General features: G+C 34.7%; 1 protein-coding gene across 2 annotated transcripts in view; it reads left to right on the plus strand.

The window, feature by feature from the left end:
• The window catches only part of TBC1D32 (TBC1 domain family member 32), a 74,692-nt gene extending 52,317 nt beyond the window's left edge, over positions 1-22,375 (plus strand). Inside the window, exons 28-34 of one of the 2 annotated variants that reach the window (XM_058021144.1) lie at positions 5,327-5,410; positions 13,760-13,829; positions 14,631-14,746; positions 15,728-15,882; positions 17,309-17,449; positions 19,262-19,450; positions 21,704-22,375. In XM_058021144.1, the coding sequence (XP_057877127.1) occupies positions 5,327-5,410; positions 13,760-13,829; positions 14,631-14,746; positions 15,728-15,882; positions 17,309-17,449; positions 19,262-19,450; positions 21,704-21,823 (875 nt within the window). In that variant the 3' untranslated portion in view covers positions 21,824-22,375. The remainder of the gene's footprint in view (positions 1-5,326; positions 5,411-13,759; positions 13,830-14,630; positions 14,747-15,727; positions 15,883-17,308; positions 17,450-19,261; positions 19,451-21,703) is intronic. The other variant, XM_058021145.1, reaches the window with a different exon arrangement.
• Positions 22,376-24,285: the final 1,910 nt, after the last annotated feature.

Genomic DNA, 24,285 nt, shown 5'->3' on the forward strand with positions numbered 1-24,285 from the left:
CTGGGAATTTTCTTGGTCTCCTAACACAAAACATTGCAGACAATCAGCTCCTACAGTCTGGTGTTCTAAGCACAATAAACAGATGACAAAGGCATTCTTCCAGTCATTCCTTCCATTAAGGTGCCACAGATCTGTGGGTGTTAGGGTGTATAGCTCCTTGTTTTCTTTGGGTCACTTACCAGCAAAACCATGGGGAGAGCCTTTGGCCAGGTTATGTCTTGGCTTCTTTTGGACTACTCATTACAATACTTGTGGCCTCCCTCAAGTGTCTTTAGTACATCTAGAAAAGAACTTTCTGTGTATTTGCATCTAAGCTTTGGCAGAAAAAGAAACAGGCAAATCAACTCCTCTGAATAAAACCTTAGGTTTATGTAGAAAGTTATTATTCTGTATGAATCTAGGCTTAGCATAGTGCATGTTCAAATAGTTCACATGACTGAGAGATGGCTTGTGGCTTTGGTTTTTTTTTTTCTCTTGAACCAGAATCTCATCTTGACTATTTCAGCCATGCCTTTTTCAATTATCTTCTCCTTTTTGTCCTTCAGATATGGCAGAATGTTGTTTTCTATTCCAGAAACTTCTTTTTTCATCTGTTCCCAGTTAACATTGTATCAGCATCTGACTTCTGGGCAGATTCAACATCCTTATTCCACTCCCCTTTTAGGAGACTTTAAACCCAAAGCAAAATAAATTAAGGGTGTTGCAGAGATTATATCAATTATATACTAACATTTTTCCCTTCATAATGAGATATTCTGTCCCCAAATCCTATTCTACTCAAGCTTTATATTCATATGTGATGTGGGTAGGGATAGTAAACTCAGCTAAAATTACTTTCTCCATAGAGTCTTTCAGATTTTCCATCACCTATCACCCTGAGGATCTGGATTTAGATCTCCAATATTCTTTAGGGCCTATTAATTTACCTCCAAATTGTTTTTTCTTAATAAAAACCAATCAACCAAGGAAAGAAAATACAGCAGCTCTTGAACTTGCATGTGAGAACTCACTGTAAAACAGGAATTTTCTCCAGCTTTTATAAATGAAATGTTTGATGGAAGCAGAGTGGTTACAGTAAACACAGTGTTCAGGAATCTTTTAATATTTTGTGAGCTCTGCATCATCTGAGATAGCTCTATCAAAACAGGTTGACAAAAAATACAGTGAGCCTTTGAGGCTGTGTTATTGTTTGTGATGTATGTGTGCTGCAGTCTTTAGCAATTGCAACAAAAAGTTGAAACTAACTGCAGGACTTTCCCCATAGGATAAAGAACCCATAACTGTTGTATGCTTTTGTAGTGGTTTTAGTTCAGGATAACAAAATGCTGATATTGTATTTTCAAAAGAAGTTTTTAGAATAATACAAATTAGATGTTTGTGGTTTTTATTTTTATGTCCTTGATTTTCCAAGGAAGCTTGTTAGAATTTGAGTGAAACAGTGGGTCTTTATGTTATGCAGAAAAAACAATTGCAGATCACAAATTCTTTCTTCTGACCCCCAAGTCAGTTTGAGCCACTGTAAGCAGTGGCACGTGAGTGCACATGAATGTCTGTGCAGGTGTGTAAAGATTTGGCTTGGTTTGAAGGGCTGTTTTTTTCCATTAATAAAGAAAATACTTGTATATTTATATAACATATGCAATGTTCATCTCTAATGGAAGCACTGTGAGAATTTTTATTATCTTGTTTTCTTCTTTCCAGAGAAAATGTAGGTTGTTCATTTGTCATTTTAATGTACAATAATTGAAAGTTCTCCTTGTTCTTGCCATCAGTAATGGAATTGCTAACTCTGTTTTTCATATACTTAATAAACTGAAGTATGGTTGATGGAGTTGAAAATTCTGACACTACTCTTGCAAAAAAGTAATCTGTCCAAGATGTTCACTCTTGAATTTCTAGCATCTTAACAGAAGTCACAAAAGCACAGAATCCCTTCCACCTCAGCAGAGTTGGAAGAGACTGTCAAGGATCATTGAGTCCAACCCCTGGCCCTGCACAGGACCATCCCCAAGAGTCACACCTTGTGCCTGAGAGCAGAACTGCTGTTAAAAAAATCCTTTGTATTTTCTTTTAAGCTCCTTTGAAACATCTGGATCATAGAACATGATCCGGTTGCAGTAGTTAGAGGATTTTTAAAAGTCTGATGATTTTTACTTTTTGACCTTTTTACTTAAAACTTTCAGAGTAGGAATTAAGTTAGTGCTCATGGTTATTACCTATTAAAACAGTTTTAACCACATGCTTTTTTTAAAGCAGTGTTCTTTTGCAGTTTTGAAGCTGTTTCAGTTACCGTCTGTTTTACACTACTTCTTCAAGGAAAAATAAAATCCTGGAGGAAAGTAGGCATTTTATAAGATACTGCAGTAATTTAAGAAATTTAAAAGCATTTCTCTTTATTTTGTATATGATGACACACACCGAAATTAAAATTATGTTTATTTTTTGTGTAAGAAATAAATTTCCATGAGATTATTTCTAGAATCTTAAAAACTTCAATACTAACACAGCCAAGCTACCATAATTTAAGAAAATCAACATTTTCACTGTGTTGGTAGGCCACATAAACTTTACCTGAAAATTTCAACTTTTACAGCAATACTGACTGTATTATAAAGGAGCACAATGTACAATGAACCTGCCTAAATGTCTTTTTTCTAGTTTTCCAGTTAAATGAAGAATCACTGAACCAGTTTCTGCAGTGGTGTCCAAATGGCAGCTAAATGATGTAGTAATAAAAGAAAAAAATTGAAATAGCTACTTGTCATTTCACATGGACATTCCTTTGGAGAAGGCAGTGTCCTGTGAAAACCAGTTATTTAAGTATTAACCACTTGTGTTTTGAGACACGTTCTTGTGTGTCTTCATCTCTCAAACTTGATGAAAATATTTTCAAAGATCCTGATGGGCACTTAGATAAATACTTTCAAATGGTGGGAATGAATTTAGTGCTTGAATTTCAAAATATTACTTAACCATTGAACTCTCACTTCTATTAAATCAAGCACTGAATTGAAGTATTCACCTGCTAGGTCAAGCATGTGGTTGCCTTATGACAAAAAGAAGAAATGTACAATGTGCCAACTTGGTTTTAAATTTCCTTAATTATGGGATATTTTAGTCTTAACATAGTTCTCATTTATTATTATAGTATGGCATATTTCAGTAATCACTGTACAAATAATCATACAGTAAATATATAGCTAATTACAAACTTAAAGTGTAATTTCTGCTTTTGGCTGTCTGCAGTTCCAGAAATAGACATGTTTGCTCATTTTACACAAATACTTGTTATATTGTTTGTGAGCCAAATTCCACTAAGCATATTAGTGAGGATTAGTGAGTTTGTATATTCTTCAAAAAAGAATAAATTGTAACTCTTTTGTAAAGTAAATTGCTTTTTTTAGCCTCATGTGTTTTATTAACCATGATTAAAAGTAGCTATGTTATATTTAATTAGCAGTTTCATTTCACTGTAAAAGTGCATAAGAATATAAATTACACATGTAGGTTTTTAGTTTTAATTTAGTAGTTCCTTGCAATGCAAAATTAATTTTGTTACCATTGGAGTTAGAACTCTAACTGTAAATTCATGTTTAGTTGTTGTAGTGCAACTTCTTTAGCATTACCAAAACACAGCCTTTTAAAAACTTTTTTTGGACTCATTCAGTGTAATTTCTGTAAATATTTTAGGCAATTAATCAAGACAAAAAAGACTGTGATTTAATGTCAGTATGTTAGCTTAAAATAATTGGAACAAGAATTAATTACCTTTATTATATATTTTTTTAATTGTTTTTCTGGCATAACAAGCATCAGAGTGTGGGTGGAAATTCTGTCTTTCTCCTCCTCCTCCTCCTCATTCCCAAAAGAGCATTAACTGCTTGTGTCACTTTTCCTGTCATCATGGCTAGCTCAGGAGGTTTCTGGCTTACTCTGTTGCCACCTCCAGCATGTGTCACTGCTCTGCCTCACTTGTGCTGCTGCAGCTGCTCCTACTGCTGTCTGCTTAAACAGTGTACTGGTACCAGTGGTACTGGGTGTTCCTTATGGTCCCTTCCAACCCCTGCCATTCTATGGTTCTTTGAACTATTCAATTCAAAAGCAGAAAACCCACCTTGGCAGTGGGTGCCTGGAGTTATGTGCAAGAATGGGGGAACAGGAGCTGTTGCTTCATTGCTATTAGCTGGAAGTGCTGGGAGGGAAATGGTAACATGGTGTTTAAACAGGAAATCCCACAGGTGGCAGCAGTTGTTACTCTCTAAATAGACTCCCTTGCTTTGATTTCTTGTAAGAAGTATCAGTATGCAGATCTGTATGCTTTATATACCATTTATGGAGCCAACAGCAGGTGCTTTAGGATAGCATATACTTCTAAAAGAAGTTCGTTGTTGCTATCCTAAATTCCTAATATGGCTTATGTCATGCCGGCCTCCTCTGTGCGGTTGGTGTAAAGGCTTCCTTGTAACCTTTGTTTAAACTTGTATGATGTCATGTGTTCAGTTGCCATAGCCTCAGACTTGGGGAATTGAGGCATCAGGGACAGTTTGGATAATGATTTGTCAATGAGAGGTCCTGCTAACTTCCTGGCTAACATCCTGTCAAGGTGGGAGATAAGATTGTCTCCATAGTGAAGAGGTGTCAGCATCGGGCTTAGCGGTGCAGTGCCTGCAGACACAAAGTTCCATAGCAAGAACTGAAGAAGAACATTATGGTCACCATTAAATGCAGAATTTCCAAAATTAAATACTCCTATTGCATAAATTTAAGTGAATAATTTTTATTTTGTGATGGCATAGGTAGTTTTATATTGAAGTTTGTTGGAAACAGCCCTTAAACTTCATGTGCTTTTGTTAGCATAATTTTGGGATGGTGTCAGCTTTTTGTTCTGTGTGGGTTGTTGAGTTTATTTGGGGTATTTGGTTGGTTTTTTGGTTTGTTCGTTTTATTGTTTTCCTTTCCTGTCTCTATACACAGACAAATGTGGTGAGATATTATAGTTTAATTATAGTTAATTTTCATTTCATATTGAAACCATGTAACAAATTCTGAAGTAATCCTTGGAGGATATGAAGATAATATGAGATTCTCTTTCTGTTTACACTGAATATATTCTCAGTAAAGCTATTAAAATTTAATTTAAGTTAGGAATGGTGTTAGGAATGTAAAAGTGCAATGCATGTTTTGAGTTGTTTCCCCATAAAAATATGAATAAATATGCAGGAATTTAAATAGCTTTACTTTCCCATACATTGTCATTTAGTTAAGTGACACATTTCCATATTTTGTTTGTTGCCTCTAATTTTTAATGGGTTTTTACTTCTTGCAGTTTTGGCAGAATTAATTGAAAAGTTCGTGTCACATCTTTCTGAAAGCAAAACAGATTGTTATTTCAGCACAGGAAGCTATAAAGGTCAGTCTCCTAATAATTTATTGCCATGCAGCTTCTTCATACTTAAATTGCCTTTCTTCTAAATGTATCTGTACCATTTTGGGGGTTGTTTAAAATGTTCTTTAACAGCTCAGAAATTCATTACTTCACTGTTGGGAAATACCTCACTTTGCAGAAGAAAATTATGTGCTTGAGTGAACAGAACAGATAATTATTAGTGATGGGCTTTCACATTTCTGTGTGTAAAATAGAAAGAGGAAGATGCAGAGCAGGTGAGGATGAGATTCAGAGTATTTGTACTGAGTATTGACACCTATTATAGATGATTTGCAAAGCTGGTGGCATAAATATTTAAGATGGTGTCAGCAATCTGGCTCATTTTTGAAAGCCCCACAAAGGTATACACTTTATATTGTATTAAGGCATCTGTATTAAAGAACTGTTATTGTTGCCAGAGTAACCTGAGTGTTAGTTTTGTACAGATTTTGTGCTTACAGCCAAGAATAAAGGATGAATGATAATGTTGATTTATTCTTAGTGTAAATGGATGTGTTTTAATACTTTGAAGCACTGGTAAAATTAGAAGATTTAGAACCAATGTTAATATCTGCTGGAAGATGCACTTTCTTTCTTCACTGTTTGTCCATGACTCTTCTCTCAGGTTGTAGTTCAGCCATTTAGAGTACTTATTCTGTTACTAACTGTGGAGAATCAAGACTGCTTTGGGGAGAGTCTGTTGTTTATGCTGATGTTTTACTCTCCTATCCATAGTATGCAGATACAGTATCCTTGAGGCCTGCCTTTGAAGTTTCAAAGCATAAAACCCCTTTAGAAATTTTAGAAGCTGTCTTTCTTTATATTTAGTGGCCTTTACCTTCCAAAAGCTTGCTAACAGGATACCCTTAATTTAATTTAAGAATCTGTCTCTTTGCTTTATGAAGACAGTTGTTGATGAGACGGTTATTTCTATCACAATTTTATTTTTTCTTAAAAGATACTGATATCTTTGTCAAGGACAAGATATTTGTCTTGTCCTGTATTACTTTTCATCTTCTCATGAGGCATAATGAGCAATAAAGCAATTCCATGGACTCAAAGGCTTGCTAATTGCATATTTCTGAGACTTCCTAATTCAAATAATAATTTTGGTTGTTCCTTTAAAAGTTAAACATGCAAAAACTAACTCAAGGAAGAAGAAACATCTGACTCTGAATGGATGCCTTGCCCAGCAAAAACAGCAAGGCTGCTCTTCATTAATTATGATAGCTAAGTGCTTCCATCTAATGTGTAAGATCTCTAAAGAGAAGCAGTAGGCCTTACTCATCAAGTACCTTACTTTTAAACCACTCCTCTCAATCTTCTGGTCAAAGGTAGGATTTAAAATACATTCAGGAAGGTTGAACTTAGATCTTCTATGTAATTGATTTCACCACAAACCACTGATTAGACAGATGTGGCATCAACACTGCATAATTTATCTAAAATTTAATGTCAACTTCGAAGAAAACAAAGTTTGAAAATCCCTAGATAATTGCAGGTTCAATTAATTATCTAGAATGAAAAATCCAAAAGAGTAGATACAAAACCAAAGATAACATAGTGAAAACCTCAGTTCTTGGTTTTCTTGAGCCTTAAAGATTTTTTTTAATGATAAACCAACTCTGTCTAATATTTATTTCTGTATTTTCTGTATGAGAGAGTGTTTTTGGGTCTTATACAGGCACTGCTAGGCATTAATTCTGGATAAGTTTGCCTGTTCGGTAATCAAATAAAGGCTCCGACATTTAATGGGTTGTCTAAGAAAGAGTTTTCATGTGCAAATGCTTTTGATATTCCATGTGCTTTAATGAATAAAAGCTTGGAAATGGGAGAATTAGAAGTCTTCTCAAGAGCAGTCAGTAATCTGGTGGTAAGAGGTAGACAGAGGGCTGGTGATGCCCTGTTGAGTTCTTTCCCTGTGAGCAACAGCGTTATCACAGACTTCTTTTGTGAAGAGTTCTCTAGCCCAGAAAAGAGTGTTGCTCAGGTAAACACCATGTATTATCAAAGGTTTATTTTAACTTTTATATGAAAACAGTTATTAAGTGTTCATAGCACCTTTTCCAGACAGGTGTAGCCATAAGGGTTAACCAGGGAAGTTAGTTTAGGCCAATAAATTCATGCTGATTGACATGAAACAAAAGTCTGGCTCTAAAACTGAATCTGTGATCATATTCTAATTCTACTCTGAAACAGTAAAAGGACATGATTTTAGGAATGGCTCATATAGCTAAAATGACGTTCATTTTGGGTTCTTTTTTACATCATAAAATAAGCAGTATGGCCTTCCTATGAAGGGAGGGTGATGAGCATTGAGAACCCAGGATGCATCATGCTTCCTATGTTTGTACCACAGGGACAACAAAGCACGCTCAAATCTTTATCCGACCTTATTTGTTTAAAATTAGATTTCTCACTGATTGAATAATGATTGGCCAGATTTCTGTACATTTCCCAAGGTTTTCTGGTAGTTTTTATGAAGCATTGAAATTGCTTCAAGGACAATTATTGAATGCCATGTTATTTCACAGTATGTTTTTCATATCCTCCTGTAAGAGCCATCTAACCTAAATCCTAAAACTAGTTACAATAGAGACTTTTTTGGTATGAGGTAAAGCTAATGAGTTGTTATAAGGCAACAAAATAAATTTGGGTCTGAGGAACTGAAAGCCAGTTTCTAATAATTGTTTTATTTCAATGAAGAAAAGTCACATTTTGCATGAAAGTGGATTCAGTACAGCACATAGATATTCAGCGTTTATCATGTTTCCTGAAATTAGAATTTGAGTATCTTAAAAAAATGACAGCCTTGTAAACCTGTAGCTAGTTGTAATTAGAATAACACAGTCATCCATCTGTCGTGGAACCCCTTAGGATTTCAGTCTCTTATAAAATTTGCAAATATGGAAAAATTAAATTAGATTGGGTTGTTACCGTTTTCAAGATAAGAGAGAAGGAAAAAATATCTGATAAAAAACTATGCAGTTGCAATATTCAATTATAAACAGTAACACAAATCTTACATGAAGTTTACTTTCTGCTAGCAGCAACAATACTGCTGTGATGCTTATTCAGATGACTGAATCTGTGCATATGTTGATGATCTGTCTGTCCCCTTTCCTAGAATTAATAGTTTCTAGTTTGCTTTTATTTTTTCTTTCTCCTTTATAAACCCTAAAACATTGAAAACCAAACCCTTGGTGTCTAGCTGTAATAGGTAATAAAATGGCAATAAATTGAAATTTGCTGTAGTAGTAAATAACATGCATTATATATTAGGGATACGAAGTTCCTAAAATAGCCTCTTCCCTTTCTATTAGCAAATTCTAGTTCAATGTAACAGAAATGCTTCATGAAAATGTCATAGTTTTCTCAAGGTTTAAACAACCCATTTATCAGAGAAATGTGAAGTCATCTAATGTATTGGTGTCTTGTGCTTCTCAATTGATCTCCATGATGTGTTGCAGACCATGATGTGTTGCAGACACTTGGGACTGTTGCAATGTTCTGTGTTCAGCAGGTTTTTTTTTGGGAGCTCTGCTTTTGCAGATGAACTTGCAGTCGAATCCTCTGTTTCCACTGGACTTTGTCTCTGAAACAGCTCTGTCATTTACTGCCAAAGGGACAGAACCTCCGGGATTTCAGGTCTTGGCCATAAAACTCAAATGTCATGGTGTGTTCCTTCTCCTAGATAAGTCTAAGTTCTCTGACTGAACAAAATCTCTAGGAGCTTTCTAGCATTTAATGAGCTCTTAATCTTCAGAGGGTCAGGTGTGTCAGGTAACAAACTGAGAAATTTTAAAAACACCAGGGGGAATGTATCAATATAGAGCTGTTCAGGAAGAGCAGCAAACGAGAAACACTGATTACAACCTGAAATTGTGCTGAAAGGGAAGGAGAAGGAAGGGAACTTTTCCATTCTTTCTGCATCATTTGATAAATTCACTTCTTCAAACTGTCCACCATTCTGAAGATGCTGTTATCAGAAAGCATTTTACCCATTGCCAATTTAGGTAACTGGATGGAAAATGTGGTTCATTCTTAATGAAGCTGTTGCCAGAAACAACTTGAGCATTTGAGATGATCATTACATAAGTTGAAGTTCCAGATATCAATATTTTGGTCTTGTATTGTTATGATGAGTATTGATGGCATAACAAATACTTCAGATAGTCAAACTAGAATTGTGCATAAGGTTACCTCTGAGAAGTCATCACCATTCTCCAGCAGTCACTCTTAGATCTTGTTTACATTGTCTCCAATCCCAGTTCAAATCCAAGAAAAGTAATACTTTTTTTTTTTTTTAAAGGATTATTTTATAGACATTTCTAACAATGAATGTGAAGTCAGACTGTCAGAAGTGTTCTAGATGAGTAGCTGGTTGAAGGAGGTGACATCATGAAAAAACAGTAGCAAAATGGCAGAACAGATTGTGGAGAAAAACTCATAAATTTTGCTCTGCCGCCAGTCTAAATAATGTTTAGAATAGAAAACTTTCATAAGAACTTTAGAATGAGAAAGGATAGTTACTGGCATAGCATAAAGATTAATATTGACTGTCTGGGTATCTGCCAATGGACAGGGTTAGTGTTTAGGTACCTGTTGAAGAGAAAGTGAAAACCTGCTGGTTTGTTAACATAAATAATAAATCAAAGGAAATAAATTATGAGTTCCATAATTCAGTTTATATGGACAAAGCCATAGACTAGAAATCTGATAGCAAATATACCTATATACTTCTAAGTATTTTAAAGCATTTGTGAGAATCATGCAGGTGGCTCCGGCTATCATGGTATTTTCAACTGTTTGCAGAACCTTTACTTAAATATTTTCTTTGAATCAAAAGTCTTTTTCATCCATAGCAAGAAACCTAATCTTTCTTATTGTCACTGAAGTTAAAATTTAGCATCCATTAGTATATTCCAAAGAGTATTTATATAGATATAAAACCATTTGGCCTGGGCACCAGGAACTGAAAGAGCTAAACCAATAATGTGAGTGACAGCTTTAGTAATATTTTTAATTAAGACAAAATGGAAGCCAGTTGTGTCTTTGGTGTAACAGCACTTTAAACAGGGAAATAAATTAAATATTATCCAAAGACCATCCAAGTTACATGACATATGCTGTAAAGCTGTTTCAGCTTAGCATCCTGTCATTTCAGTATGAATGCTATGTAGCCCATTTTCTGAATTAACCACAGGAAAGCTTTGTCATGGTAAGAGGAAAAATTAGTAAGAAAGCAATCCTTAATATAAATTATAAACTTAATTGAAGTGTAGGCTGACCAGAAAGAATGCCACAGGACTGTGCATGTTAGTTTAATTTATGCTGGAGTGCTTATAGCTATAGACTGATTTTAATAATTTAAAAAATCATGCCTCATGGGAGTCTCTTTTTGTGCTCCTGAATGCTACAAAACATTTTGAAAAGTGCTGCCCATTGAGGCACTTTCTAAGAATTTTCCTAAATCGTAAATCAGCTCCTAGAGAATTTTGATATTTGTCAAGACACCAGTTTAATTTTGGCTTCTGTTTTACAGTGTTTTTCATTTTTAAAGAAAAAAAAGTGTGAAATATCTGTTCAACATAGATTATTTTGCTTTAAGATAAATAAAAAGGAAGCTGCCAAAATATGTTGTTCATTCAATTTAATAATAGCCAGAGTGCTGTATCATATTATTAATTCACAGTTCAGAGAGGTGGTCTGGCCTTTGATGATGAATGGCATTCTTATTTAGAGAACTGATTTTTCTCCATGCCTTTTTGTTATGAAACCTTTTGTGTTTCAAGGCAGTTATATCAGGTGTATTGAAAAATATTTGTCAAAGCATTTTTGTATAAAATTAACTCAGTGCATTAAATCAGATATATGGACATCATCACAATAGTACAGTCACAACAAGCAAGCTTTTTGTCCATGGATTGCAATATTCCACTTGTTTTTCATAGTATTTTTCTAAGTTTAATGGAGCATTTAAGGTTTCTAGGTCCAGTTTTTAATCAGTGGAAAGTAGTCCTTTGTGTATTCTAAATGACTTTACAGCGTTTTAGGCCTAGTCTTCCCAGTTTGTTAAGTAATAAGCAAAAGGGAACAAAAAACTTTTGACCCAGGACAAAGAAACACAATTTTTGGATTAGGAGGATACAGAGCTGTGATTATGTGGAATACAGTGGTGTCTGAAAGCAAGAGGTTTTGTTTTGATAAGGTACTGTGTGCTAGAGAATTATTATTCAGTCCACACTTCAAGTTAATTTTATCTTCCTTCACAATACAGAAAAAATATAAGAAGGAAATGTGGTGGGAAAAAAAAAGCCCTTTCCAGCCACTAAGAAATTGTTACAATAGAGAAGAGAAGTCGATGAAAATCAATGAAGTCAGTTGTGTTCTTTTAATGTTAATGGACAATGAGCATTCAGTACTTGCTTACTTACATTCAGTAAACTGTTACAGGGCGGACACTGGGGGCTGTGACAGCTTTTCTTTGTTACACCCCTGCTGGACTGGGAAACCTGCATTGCCACCCACAAGAGGATCAACCTCAAAATGGAAGCAGGACTGCAATGGAGCTTAGAGGTCATTGCTGTCCTTGCCCTGTGCTGCCATTAAACTTGGTGGTGTTAGGACTGAATTAGTCATTAGGCACAGCCAACTCATTTAAATTCCCCCTATTTCCTAGGATGTATGTATGCCTCTTGCCTTCCCACTTGCACACACAAACTTGAAAATATATTGATTTCATATGGCAATTGCAGCCTGAGTAAACAGGTAACTTGGAACAGGAGCTGTAAAAAGTTATAAATGTTTCAGTAATCTCCGTGGGGTTTTAACTGAAATACCCTGTGAAGTTAATTGTATTCTTCCAAAGATTGTGCTGCTGGTATGCTATGTAAAAGATATTTGAACTTCTATTCTTTGGATTGCATAAAACCTCTCTGATGTGTGTTTATTGTTTCAGTCCCATCAGATTATTGAGTAAGATAATTTTATTCAAAGAGCAGTTGATATTTGTTATGCATAAATATATTGTCAAAGGTACAAGGTTAACTTCTCACAACGCTAACACAAATTATTGTTCTCTGAAAAATATAAAACAGAGTGGGGTTTTGTTCTTGCCATACTTACTCTGCTGAATTTTATTGCTTCATTGTTGAGTGTATTTTGCTGTATTATTTTCTTCATAACATTTTTGCCCTACTCCATCTGATATGAGCAGATTGAATCTTATTTTTTTGGGTTTTGGTGGGGTTTTTTTGGTTTGTTTGTTTGTTTTCCCTTTGAGTCCTTTCCTCCCTGAACTTGTAACTATTTCATCTTTACTACCTTAGTCCCTGTTTATGTGGCAGGAACGTAGAGTCTTTACCTACATGAATATTCAGGGAATCCTTCACTTTGATTTCTCTGTCTGAGGATATAGAAGATATACATAAGAAGTTACTGTGTGATTTGCTTAATTAGATTTTTACATTTATTGTTTACATGAAAATACTTTAACTTCTGCTGACGTATGTCTTATTTACATTTTAAACTAATGTTGTCAGTTAATAAGGGTTTCAATTTGTTTAATTTCTTTCTGGTTTTAAGCAGCACTTTCAAAGAAGTATATTCAAGGTTTATTCCCTGAGCTTTGTAACTCATAATATTATAAGACTGCAATTTTTATCTCTGATATAGTTATCTTAGATGATAACATGTACCTGATAGGGAAAATGCCCATTTAAAATTCAATTTAGAATTTAAAATTTTGAGGAAATGCTACAGCAGTGGTTGCTTTAAATCCTTATTTATTAATTTTTTCTAGCTTGGATTTTTAATTTAAACAACTGCGGAAAATGGGATATATTTTACTATAGGAAAAAATGCATGTAAATATAGGATTTAATTAATTTATTAAATCTATCAGTTTTAAAGTTTTCTGTGCTTCATATCAGAATAGAATTTTTGTTAATAAAGTTGGAATTACAGTTAGGAAATTTTAAGGCCTCTGGAATGGTAGAAAGTGGATCAGAATAGGCTGCCTTTTCTGGTTTCTAGGCCAGAAAGGATGAAGTTCTACTAAGATATGGGGCTGAAAACGATGTTGCTTGCTGTAAATGTAATGATAACCATACCAACCATGAAGATTTCCTTAAAACAAGGGTGATTTTCATTTTTAAAAGAGTCTTGTGAAAAATGGAGATTTTTTATGACTCCTTTCCAAATGCTACCAAAATAATTTTGAATAGGAGACAGTTCTCCAGAGTTGATATTCATACACAGAAAGAACTTTACATTAGCATTCAGTTCAAATCATATTTCTTGTAACAGTTTATTTAATTTATTTTGTTTTAGCCATGGATGCAGATGTGAAGAAAGAAAACCTTTCATCTGTGCAGCAGCTTGGTGTTGAAATGACAGTCAGGTACATGGTATTAAAATATTTCCCTAGAGTATTTCTAGGATTTGTTTGATTTTCATGGAATTACTTTAATAATACTTAATCCATCAACTCATTGCTTTATAGCATTTAATCTAAGATAAACTTTAAGAAAATGAATTCTAACTAGAATTGAAAAAGGTATTAGAACAGAATTAAATTATCTTTACAGTTTATGTATGTTATTATCCTCTATTTTTGTAAAGACTAATTGTAATGTGCTAGTAAGATTTACCATAAAATTGCATTATCCTGAATTATGTGGCTTTTTTTACCTCGCATTACTTTTCTAAATGGTTGTGTTTAGCTAAGCTTAGTTATATGTCATTTAAACATTTTATTTGGCTGGGAATTTGCAGAGCTGTGATGAAGGAAAAGCTTAGATGTCTGTACTTCCACAGATTGCTATCTTTAGCATTATTGTTTGAATTCTGATTATAATAATTACACACACAATAATTATATTGAATTCTAAATATTGTACGTGAAGAAACTGAGTTGTGTGTGATGGAGTACTTGCTCATCCCCACCACTGTCTCTAAAACTGAACTAAAGGCAATTTCGGCGAAGATTTGTAACAATGAGCAGCAGATGTTTGCTGTGAATCCTTTCTAGATAGAGCACAAGTTTTATTTAATGATCTATGTGTATATCTACAGCATAGTTTTAGTGATGAACAACTTTATGACAGCTTAACTTTTACAGGTTTATTAAATATGAGTTCTTCCTTTTTAGGAATTCAAAAAATATTAAAGAGGGTTTTTTTTTTTACACTTTATGAAATAGATATGGAAAATACTTAAACTTGCTAAAAGAAGATGCTGAAAATGGGCTGTGTTTCGTGTTAAAGAATTGTGAGGAGTTTCTGAAACAACAGCAAAGAACTGTGGTATCTTCACTTTGTATCCTTTCCTGATGGTATAAGTTATATTGTCTAAAAATTTCAGTGTAATTTGAACTCCTGGTTTGTACTTTTAATAGAGGTGTAAGTGTGTTATATTTATGGAAAGAAAAAGAAAATTAAAAGAGCACTTTTACTTTGAAATTTTATTATGTTAAATGCATTCCCAATGCACTTAGGAAAATGTTCACCCTTTCCTTCCCCTACTTTGTTAGAAGTGCAAATCACATTCACTTTTGTCATCAACTGTTTTGGAGTGGGATCACATCTTTGGATGTGATAAAGAGCCTGCAGCAATGCCCCTTTGAACATTAGTGAGTATTTGTGGTACTCCCACAATACCAACACTGGTAATGATACTGCCCATGTAGTGATAGGTGTGATAAGTGTAGTCAGATCAACAGCACTGGTTAGACTTCTGGTTCTTTTGCATCTACTGTGGAACCTCCTGTAAAAAAAATTAAAACAGATAATAGCTTTTCAAGCAGCTTTGCTATATTATTCTCTGTTTAACTTGCATACCACTATTAAATTATACTTCGAGTGTATTACTCAGAATGTGCTAAATCTCATTTTTAAGGCTTTTTACTTTTTTTTTCCCCCAATAATTTTAAGTCCTGTTTTATTCCTCCACTCTTCTTCTTTCTTGCACTTCATAAGCGCACTCATTTTGGTGCAGATTTTTTTTTGCATTTACTTACTTTTTTGTTTTTTATAAATCACTTCTACTGATTTAGCTTGACTATATATGGACTGAAAAATTTAGTATATGGGGAAAACAGCTTAAATTGTTTCTCTTAGTTCAGTTTGAGAGACAACTGTGCCTTGATGCTGCCTTCTGTGCAGCTCTGTTCCCCTTGGCCATGCCTAACAACCCAGCTCCTGGCTCTGTGTGCAAGGAGCTTGGAAGGAGGAGAGCTGTGGTTGCTGCAGGAGAGTGCGGAGGAGATCTCTGCCCAAGTTCCTTAACCTTCCTGTCCAGGCTGCTTGCAGGAGCACTATGCTGGTTATGACTGGTTTGCATCTTCTGTCTTCCTCATAATGTCAGGGGACAGGGAGAGGACACTGATGTTTCTTCAGCAATTTTCACGTCTTCTTGCTTCAGCGTTTCTCTGGCTACCAAGACTGCATTTATCCGTAAGAGTTTACAACCTGTTTCTTTCTGAAATGCTCCTTTGAAAGTTTAGAAATGAGAGTTTATTAATCTCATTAGTTTTTTTTTTTCTTGGCAATTTTTTGTTTGTTTGTTTACTTTTCTAATGCATTATATTATCCTTATGCCCCACTAGCTAAATACATGACCCTGAAAAATTAATGGAAAAATGTAGATCTGATATTTGCTCAAATTTTTGTTTAAAAGGAGAGAGGTAGCAGGTGGACTGAAGACAATGTTACTGAATTTTAAACCAGACAGTAAAACAAACTTTGTTAGTGGCACTAAATTCTGTGTGAAGTCAGTGATACTGCTGAATGACCTTTTTTTTTTTTTTAATTATCAGATTCCAGTAAGAGAGCAAGTCTGTCAAACTGATTTTTGGGGTTTTTTTAGTGACAGTTTTGAAATTTACTTAATACATTTGAGTATATTCAGTAACTTTAAAAAATTATTACTGCACAAATACTGTATGATTGACAATTTTAAATTGTCAGTATCTGGATTGAGGTTGTAGTATAGGAAGCATCATTTCTGTCTTTCATTATGGGAGTTTTCAGCTGTTTAAAATAAAACCCTTTGTACATTGTCATGTTTTGAACATAAACTCTAAACTGTAGTAGAGACTTCCAGAGAAATCTGAGTTATAAAAAGCACAGATTAGGTTCTGTGTTTCTTCTGCATGGAGGCTTCTGTGACAATACCAAGTGATCTGTCTTGTCACTAGGAGGGGTGATGATATCGGTCCATTCAGCACTGAGTCTGGCCTGAGGTTGTTCCAACATAATAAAATTTATGCTGAAATTTGCTTCACTTTGCTAGTGCTGAAAAACCACTGCTGCCAAGGATTCATTAGCTGGAACTGGGCATTGATATCCAGAGCCTTCCATAGTGATAAAACCTCTGCTCCTTTTGTGGTACACAATAGAATTTCGCTCCCAGCCTCCACACATACTGCAAAGATATGTGCACACAAAAAACAAGTTGAAATACCATGAAGTTTTACTCCACCACAAAATGAAGGAAAAATATTCAGCAGAAATCAATCTTTTTTTTTTTTAATTTCTATTCTCCTGTTTAAAATACAACAACAGTTTCTCCATCCCTGTTTTGACAATTAAAACCTGTATACAATAAGGAGCTAGCTAGCTACTAATGCACAGTTACAATCAGGATATATTTACTAACACTTTAGTTACCCACATGTTTTTCTTGATGGAAGTACAACCTATTTTGTTTTTCCTGTTTCCTGTCTCTAAAATAATCAGAATTACTTATCTTACATATATAAAGGGTATATTTTTATATATTGTTCTCAGCAAGGCATTAAAAACCAACACATTTCTGCAGTCTGTAATCCTGTTCCTCAATTTCATTGTTGTTGATGACGATGATGTTGTTGTTAACCAGATGCACCTGCCTGTTACAACAGTGGAATATGGCATCCATCCAGTCTATTTTTGCAGTGCTCACCACGTTGAAATGTTGCTGAAAGCTGAGTTGCCCCTTGTCTGTTCAGCCTTCCACATGTCTGGTTTCACTCCATCCCAGGTAACCAATTCAAAGTCTATTAAATGATCATCAACCTATTGACTTAAAACTGCAAAATCAAGAACACTGAGGAACTACTGGCCATTTTTTTCTAAATGGCACTTGTGTGGTTATAAAACTGAGGCTAAGAGATAAAAACACATAGTGACTTATCTGAGTATCTGAAAATAGAAAGTGACTGACTCATAGAATAATACCAGCGTACGGGAGCTGATGACCTTTTATTACATGTTCATGAAGAAAAATTGATAAAAATAATATATAATAAATCCTTAGATTTAGCATTTAAACAAAATGCCTTATCCCCTGGAATAATTATCTAAATCTTCCATAGGAGAGAAATGGGTAATTTGCAGTAATTATATACTAGGAAGCAGTTCCTGTGATATTAGAGAAAAAAAAATTTTTTATGAGCTACTATAACTATTGCAATCAGGTAACACACTGTTCTTTCATATTAAAGAAGTGTTACAACAGCAGAATAATTATCTATAACACCAGCTTTCATTTTGCCTACTTACAACAATTGTTTGGTAGTATTGAAAGCTATGGATGAAGTATTGTTTGTGAAGATTGCAATCATGATGAAGGGTAAAGAACTCTGTGCAGTGAGTTAGATTGTCCATGCAAAGAACATCTTGCCAGAGTGGGAAAGTGTACTGCTGTGCCAAGGCAAGAAAAATATTTTTCATCCTATGCCTTCAAAATTCCTTTTTGCTGCAAGATTTGCAGCTGAAGAGACTCTCTACTGGGGCAGATGCCAGTGTGGTACAAACATTGCTTAAAGTAGTCATCTTGGAGTTTGGTTTTTTGGTGAGAAAAGAGTGGCAGATGAAGGACTTTATCTCAGCATAGGAATAAGGTGCTTGCAATAAGGTTCCTGTTTTAGGATGAAGAAAATACAAGGGAACAGTCACTCCTTCAGCTATTCTTGTGCAAGTTATACTATTTCATTTTTTTAATTGTGTGCACTCAGTAGTACACTAGATACTGTTTGAAACTGCTAATAATGATGTTTTTCATTTATTTAATGAGCTACTGAAATACCACTTGTGGGTACCACTGTATCTTCTCTGTGATTTTGCAGTTTTACTGCAGCATTAAAAACAAACTCTGAACTGTAGAAACAATTCTGATGTATTTAAGTGATTGTGTGCCTCAATAAATACCTCAAAACAGATTTACTGCCAGACTATGGTTGTCATCTAATTGGAATTGTGGTAATTCTGCTGCATATTTTTAAACACTTTAAGGAATGATTAGCAGAAGATCTGTGGTCTAGAACCAAATGAAATGTTCATTACACCTCTTAATACATTGTAATTTAGATCAGGGCAAAGGAGTCACTGTGTTCATACTCACTTCATTAAATGAAAATGTGTTTTAGGGGAGGACCTAATGTTCATTTATAATGCATATAACTACTTTAATTGAAAGGAAAACCCATGTTGAACATGTCTTCATCACTGTCATTACCTTTTAGGACACATTTAAAACAAAATCTTGAAAAAAATCACTTTTTCTTTCATTGGGCTATGAGTCTCAACCTCAGGAGGCGCTGGAATACATTGATACAAGTGAGCTGCATGGATACAGGCTGTAATGTTTAGTCTAACTCACTAGGAGTCTGTTCAAAGGCTGTGCGTTAAAAATGGTGAATCTTGGCATCTTTTGTACTTTATCCCTTTTGTTTTCATAGCTGGGGTAATGTTACAGGGGAAAGGTTCTGTAGTATAGAAAAGAGATAAAACTGATTAATTATGACTGAATTTATAGAATGATTTAATGATATGTCATTTTATTCCCATCTAGATCTGTCTGCAATGGATAACTCAGTGTTTCTGGAATTACATGGATTGGAGTGAGATCTGTCACTACATTGCCATATGTATTTTTCTTGGTCCTGATTATCAGATATATATATGTATTTCTCTGTTCAGACACCTACAGCAAGACATCCTGAAGCACACAGAAGCCCGAGATCTTCAGGTTTTTCTGAAAGTAAGGGTTTCCTAATTTTTCAACTGAGGAGTAGCAAAGCTCTGAATACTCAGGATATATACATTATTTAATCTGAAACTCCTTCTGAATTTCACTTAGTCATTTTAAACAAGTGAAATAATACTTGAATTTTATTTCTTCCCTAGCAGGAAATTGTGTATAGTATTTTCCAGAAAATAGTTTTCCTGCATTTTTTACTGAGCAATTTTGTTCATGAGCAAAGAAAATAGGCACATTTACTTGAGAGAGCATTTGACTCAGTTCTCTATATGTGGGCGCAATCTCACTGAGCGAGGTGCTCTCCAGAAAGGTGGGTTTGCACAGTTGTCTCTTGCTGAAGCTTGTAGAGATGTGGCACAAAGCTGATCAAGGTGGTAGTTTGAAGAAATGCCAATTACCATGCAACCAGCCTCGCAATTTCATATTCTTTCCCAATTATAAATTATGCTTGGGGTTTTTTGCAGGGTAGTGCAAAGCTGTAGCTGCAGTCATAAATTGATACGGTATCTTACTCTTCTTCACAGGGATATTTTTGTCTTTTTTGCTAGTTTTTTTTCACCTGTCAAAATTTTTTTGTGAACTAGATATCTGCATCTTAGTCTGTCTCAAGAATAATCGTTTTCTGACTGGTTTGCCTCCAACTAACATATGCTTAAATATGGAAAAGTATCTCAGCCCAATCAGCTTCCTTGAAAATGTTTGCTACACAGTCTAATGAATGTATTGTTTTGTTTTCCCTGGTTTTGGACAAAGTGTCTTAAAAGCTGAATCTTGATGGCATTGTTGGATTGAATATGTAAAATACAGAAGAAAGAAATTGTACATTGTCACATGCAGTATAAACAGACTAAAGGTTTGGCATGGTACTGTTTAATTAATGAGAAAAGAATGTAAATTAATGCAGTACTGGAACATCTGCAATTTATTGAGTGACCAGTGCAGAAAAAAAGGAGCATACTTAACTTGAACTCTTGCTATTGATAAGTCTTAATTAATTGAAACAAAAAAAAAAAAAAAAATTTAACTGTAGAATGGTTTGGATTGGAAGGAACCTTAAACATCATCTAGTTCTAATCCATCTTCCACTACACCATTGAGCCTGGCCTTGAATACTACCACAACTTCATTTCAGTGCCTTACCATCCTCACAGTAAAGCTCTTCCTCATACCAAATCTAAACCTACCCTCTTTGAGTCTGAAGCCGTTCCCCCTTGTTCTGTCACTACATGCCATTTAATTCCAGATATATGTGTGTGTATATATATAATTTTATATTCCACTGTAGTCAGCTTTCTCACAGTGCATAAGGAGCAACTTGGAAGGTAAAATCTTACTTTTGCTTTGCTTCTGTGTAGAGAGGAAGAAATATAAAGACTGTTTTGAATTCCTGTTCAGATGCCAAAGTGCAGTTTTCCAAGCCTGAGTAGATGTTCTCAGGAGAATTCTACTTAGCAGAGATTCACAGTTAATACACCAGAGGTACAGCTTATGTCCACAGAGACTGGCTCCAGAGTTTTTTGCAGCACAGGCTGCCAACAGTGGTAATAATGATTAGTAGATGATGAGTACGTAACAGTAACAAATTAACCCTTTTTACACTTAACCATTCTTCAGTATCCTGTGTTCTGTGGGGCATCCTCCTTATCCCTCCAATATAGTAGCCATGAGCAGGAACATTATCTATTTGTTTTCTGAGGGCACTTCCTTTTACCCTGTGTTTTGGAATTAGTAAGAATTATTCACTTTTAGTAGTGCAGAACGGTTTATTCTGGTTTTATTTAAGCACTTCATGAAAATCTTCTTTTATCATTGATTTAAAAAAATCCTCATCTCCTGTTTTTCTTTCCAACCTAGCTGGATATAAAAGCCAACCATAAACTTATACCATGTGCTGGTGTAGGAATCTTCTTTCAAAAGAATATTTTAGTACCTGGCTTTCTCTTCTTAAAGTTTACTTTCATTTCCTTAAAAATCTTCAATGAAATGTTCTCCAGAAATTAGATAAACAACATCCCAGTGAAATGAAATTCTCTGATACCAAGTGTGTAATTAGAAAAAAAAAAAACAAACTGCCTGGAAGCAGATATTGCCAAATCTGTATTTCTAAATAAAACATGATAAAATATATTTTAAACAGCCAGGCTCTGACAATCAGAAAAAATTAGCTACCTTTAGAAACTTGGAATTCGTTAAATTGAAGTTGTGCATTTTTTTTCCCTAGCTAATAAATGCTTTCTCTGTGTATCTGTGCAGGAGGAAGCACTGCATGGATTTCGAGTGAGTGATTATTTAGACTACATGGAAAGCTTGGAGGAGCTCTACAGACCAATGCTGCTGAAAGACATGAAGAATATAAGAACACAGAACACATAGATGAAGCAAGCAAGCACTTTATTTTACAGTTTTGATTACATCCTTTAAAAGGATCCTTATTGATTGATACCTCAGTCTCACCTAAAATCAGCCAGGCTGTTGAAATGTACATACTGTAAAACAAATAAGTGTTTTCAGAATATAGTTTTTCAATAAGACATAGCCTACTTTTGATAACCTGATTTTACCAGACAGGTTATGTGCACAGCCTCCTTTTCAGTTAGCAGAAGGCAGCTTCAGAAGCCACCTGTAGGATGCTGAAGTTTCTTCCTTATAAGCCTTGAACCTGTTCTCAACTCATTCTCTCTTTGTCATCTCCTTATAGCACTGTCCTAAAGCTTTCGTATTTTGCTTGGATCTGACAAAGGGATTTTTTCTTTAGAAACAACTGCTATTGTGTATTCATGTGCAAGAAAAGTCAACAAATGGAGACCAAACTCTCTGTTCCATCTTTGTGGATAATATTGAGAAAATGGGATGTTTGAATACATGCAATGAAAAAAGACTTGATATTCCTGCCTTTAAAAAAACCCAAATAAATAGTTTTATGTAATAAAGCATTATTAACCTTTGTTGTGAGTGAAATTAGAATCTTTATTATTTGGCCAAAGATGAGGGAAAAATACTATATTTTGTCAGCAGCTGCAACAACATTTTTTTACAGAATTCCATAATCTCAAACTATTTTGATTAGAAATTAATGATACAGTGTTTTGGAAGTCCAACAGACACCACAAATGTTGAATTTAGATTTATCCAATATTGTTAACACATTCCTGGGAGAAAAATTAAAGATTACTGCAAAGTTCCTGAAAAACAACTTTGCTAGATAAAATGGTTATATATACACTAACTGAGCCCATACTCAAATTCAAATTATAAAACACATTAGAACCTGCTGTGAAATTTCTGAAATTATATGCAACCTAGAGTGAACATTGACAAAGGTTTTGCCACTAATTTCTACTTTCCTGACTGTGCATTTCATAAGTTCACAAGTTTAGGTTTTTTTCCTGTCTAGCCAAGATATGTTTTAAAAACTTTTGCAATTTTGTGAACTGTGTTAGCTCACCTACATTAATAAAAGAGACTGGCAAGTATGAGGAAGGAATTATGACAAGAACTGATAGAACCATGTGCTTGTCTGACACTGAGGCCATTGAATGCTATGACTTACATGGTATATATTCTTTTAACCTTAATAGCAGTTTCTCTTTTCTTAAATAACCTTATTTAGGCATATATCTCAAACCAAGAAACAACAAATAACAAACATCCAGGTGCTGAATAACACTTGAACACTAATATATACATATTTCTAGACAGACCATGGGTGATTAAATATCCATTCTGAAGTAAGTCATCAGTTCCTTTAGCAGCAGCAGAAAGTTTTCAGGAAAATAGGCCTTTGTGATAGGTATATAAGTACCCTAGGAACTCTTGCCATATCAATAGCTGTCATATTGTATTCCTTGTCCCCCAACAAAGAAGAGAGAGGTACTGCAGAGCTGACCTTTAATAGTAATACCTTTCATCACTATTGCATCAAATTAATCCAAAGAGATCCAGTATGCAATAACCAGAAAGGAAAGGCAGATACAAATAGTAGAAAGCAAACAGCCTGACTGCCAAGCAGTGCTATTGATAAAAGCAATTTTTGCATTTCCAGCAATTCAATCAACTTCAGTTTTGCTATCTGCAAAACAGCTGCATTTTCATACAGTCTGTATATGCTGAGATGATTAATTAGAGCACATCCATAAAATAGTTAATGCATGAAAATCTTACGTAAATGCTAAATCTTCATACGTAAATGCTAAATCTACCTGGTAATAATTTAAAATTCCATTGTGCCCTATGACAGAAACAGGACCTTGACACCTATTACAAGTAGACTGAAATAAAGCTTGAAGTGATGGGGAAACCAATGGCATCTTCTTTAAATCAATAACAGTGTGAAAACAGATGACCATTTTAGCAATAGATACCTGAAGACATGCTCACATGCTATATTACATCCAGTCTGAAGACTCCCTTATACAGCTTTGCTGGTATATATATATAAATTTCTCCATTCAGTTCCCTGTTTTCTTTCAGGGAGCTATTCTACTGAGATGTAGACAGTTTCTATCTCAAAATCTACTTCTTCCTTGCTTTCCATCATGATTGTATTTACCTCTGTCAGGCTTTTTCTCTCTTTTATTTTCAGTTGTCTCATTGTTCCCAATCCCCAGTGACAGCCCAAGCACTAAAGGATAAGAAGTATTTACTTCCTTGTACCTGAAATGTGTAACTAAACTTGATTTAAAATAAACATAATGGTGCAAAACCCCCAAAACAAGACACTGAATAAATCCCCAACTTGGAAATCTGAGGAGGCAGTAGTAGGAAGACGTGACCTTCCCAAATATGCTGTCAGCAGTCGTGACCCAGGCTCCTACTGGAGGAAACTGAGCTCTGCT

Source organism: Melospiza georgiana, chromosome 3, assembly GCF_028018845.1.
Source record: "Melospiza georgiana isolate bMelGeo1 chromosome 3, bMelGeo1.pri, whole genome shotgun sequence".
In the NCBI taxonomy this organism is placed as follows: Eukaryota; Metazoa; Chordata; class Aves; order Passeriformes; family Passerellidae; genus Melospiza; species Melospiza georgiana.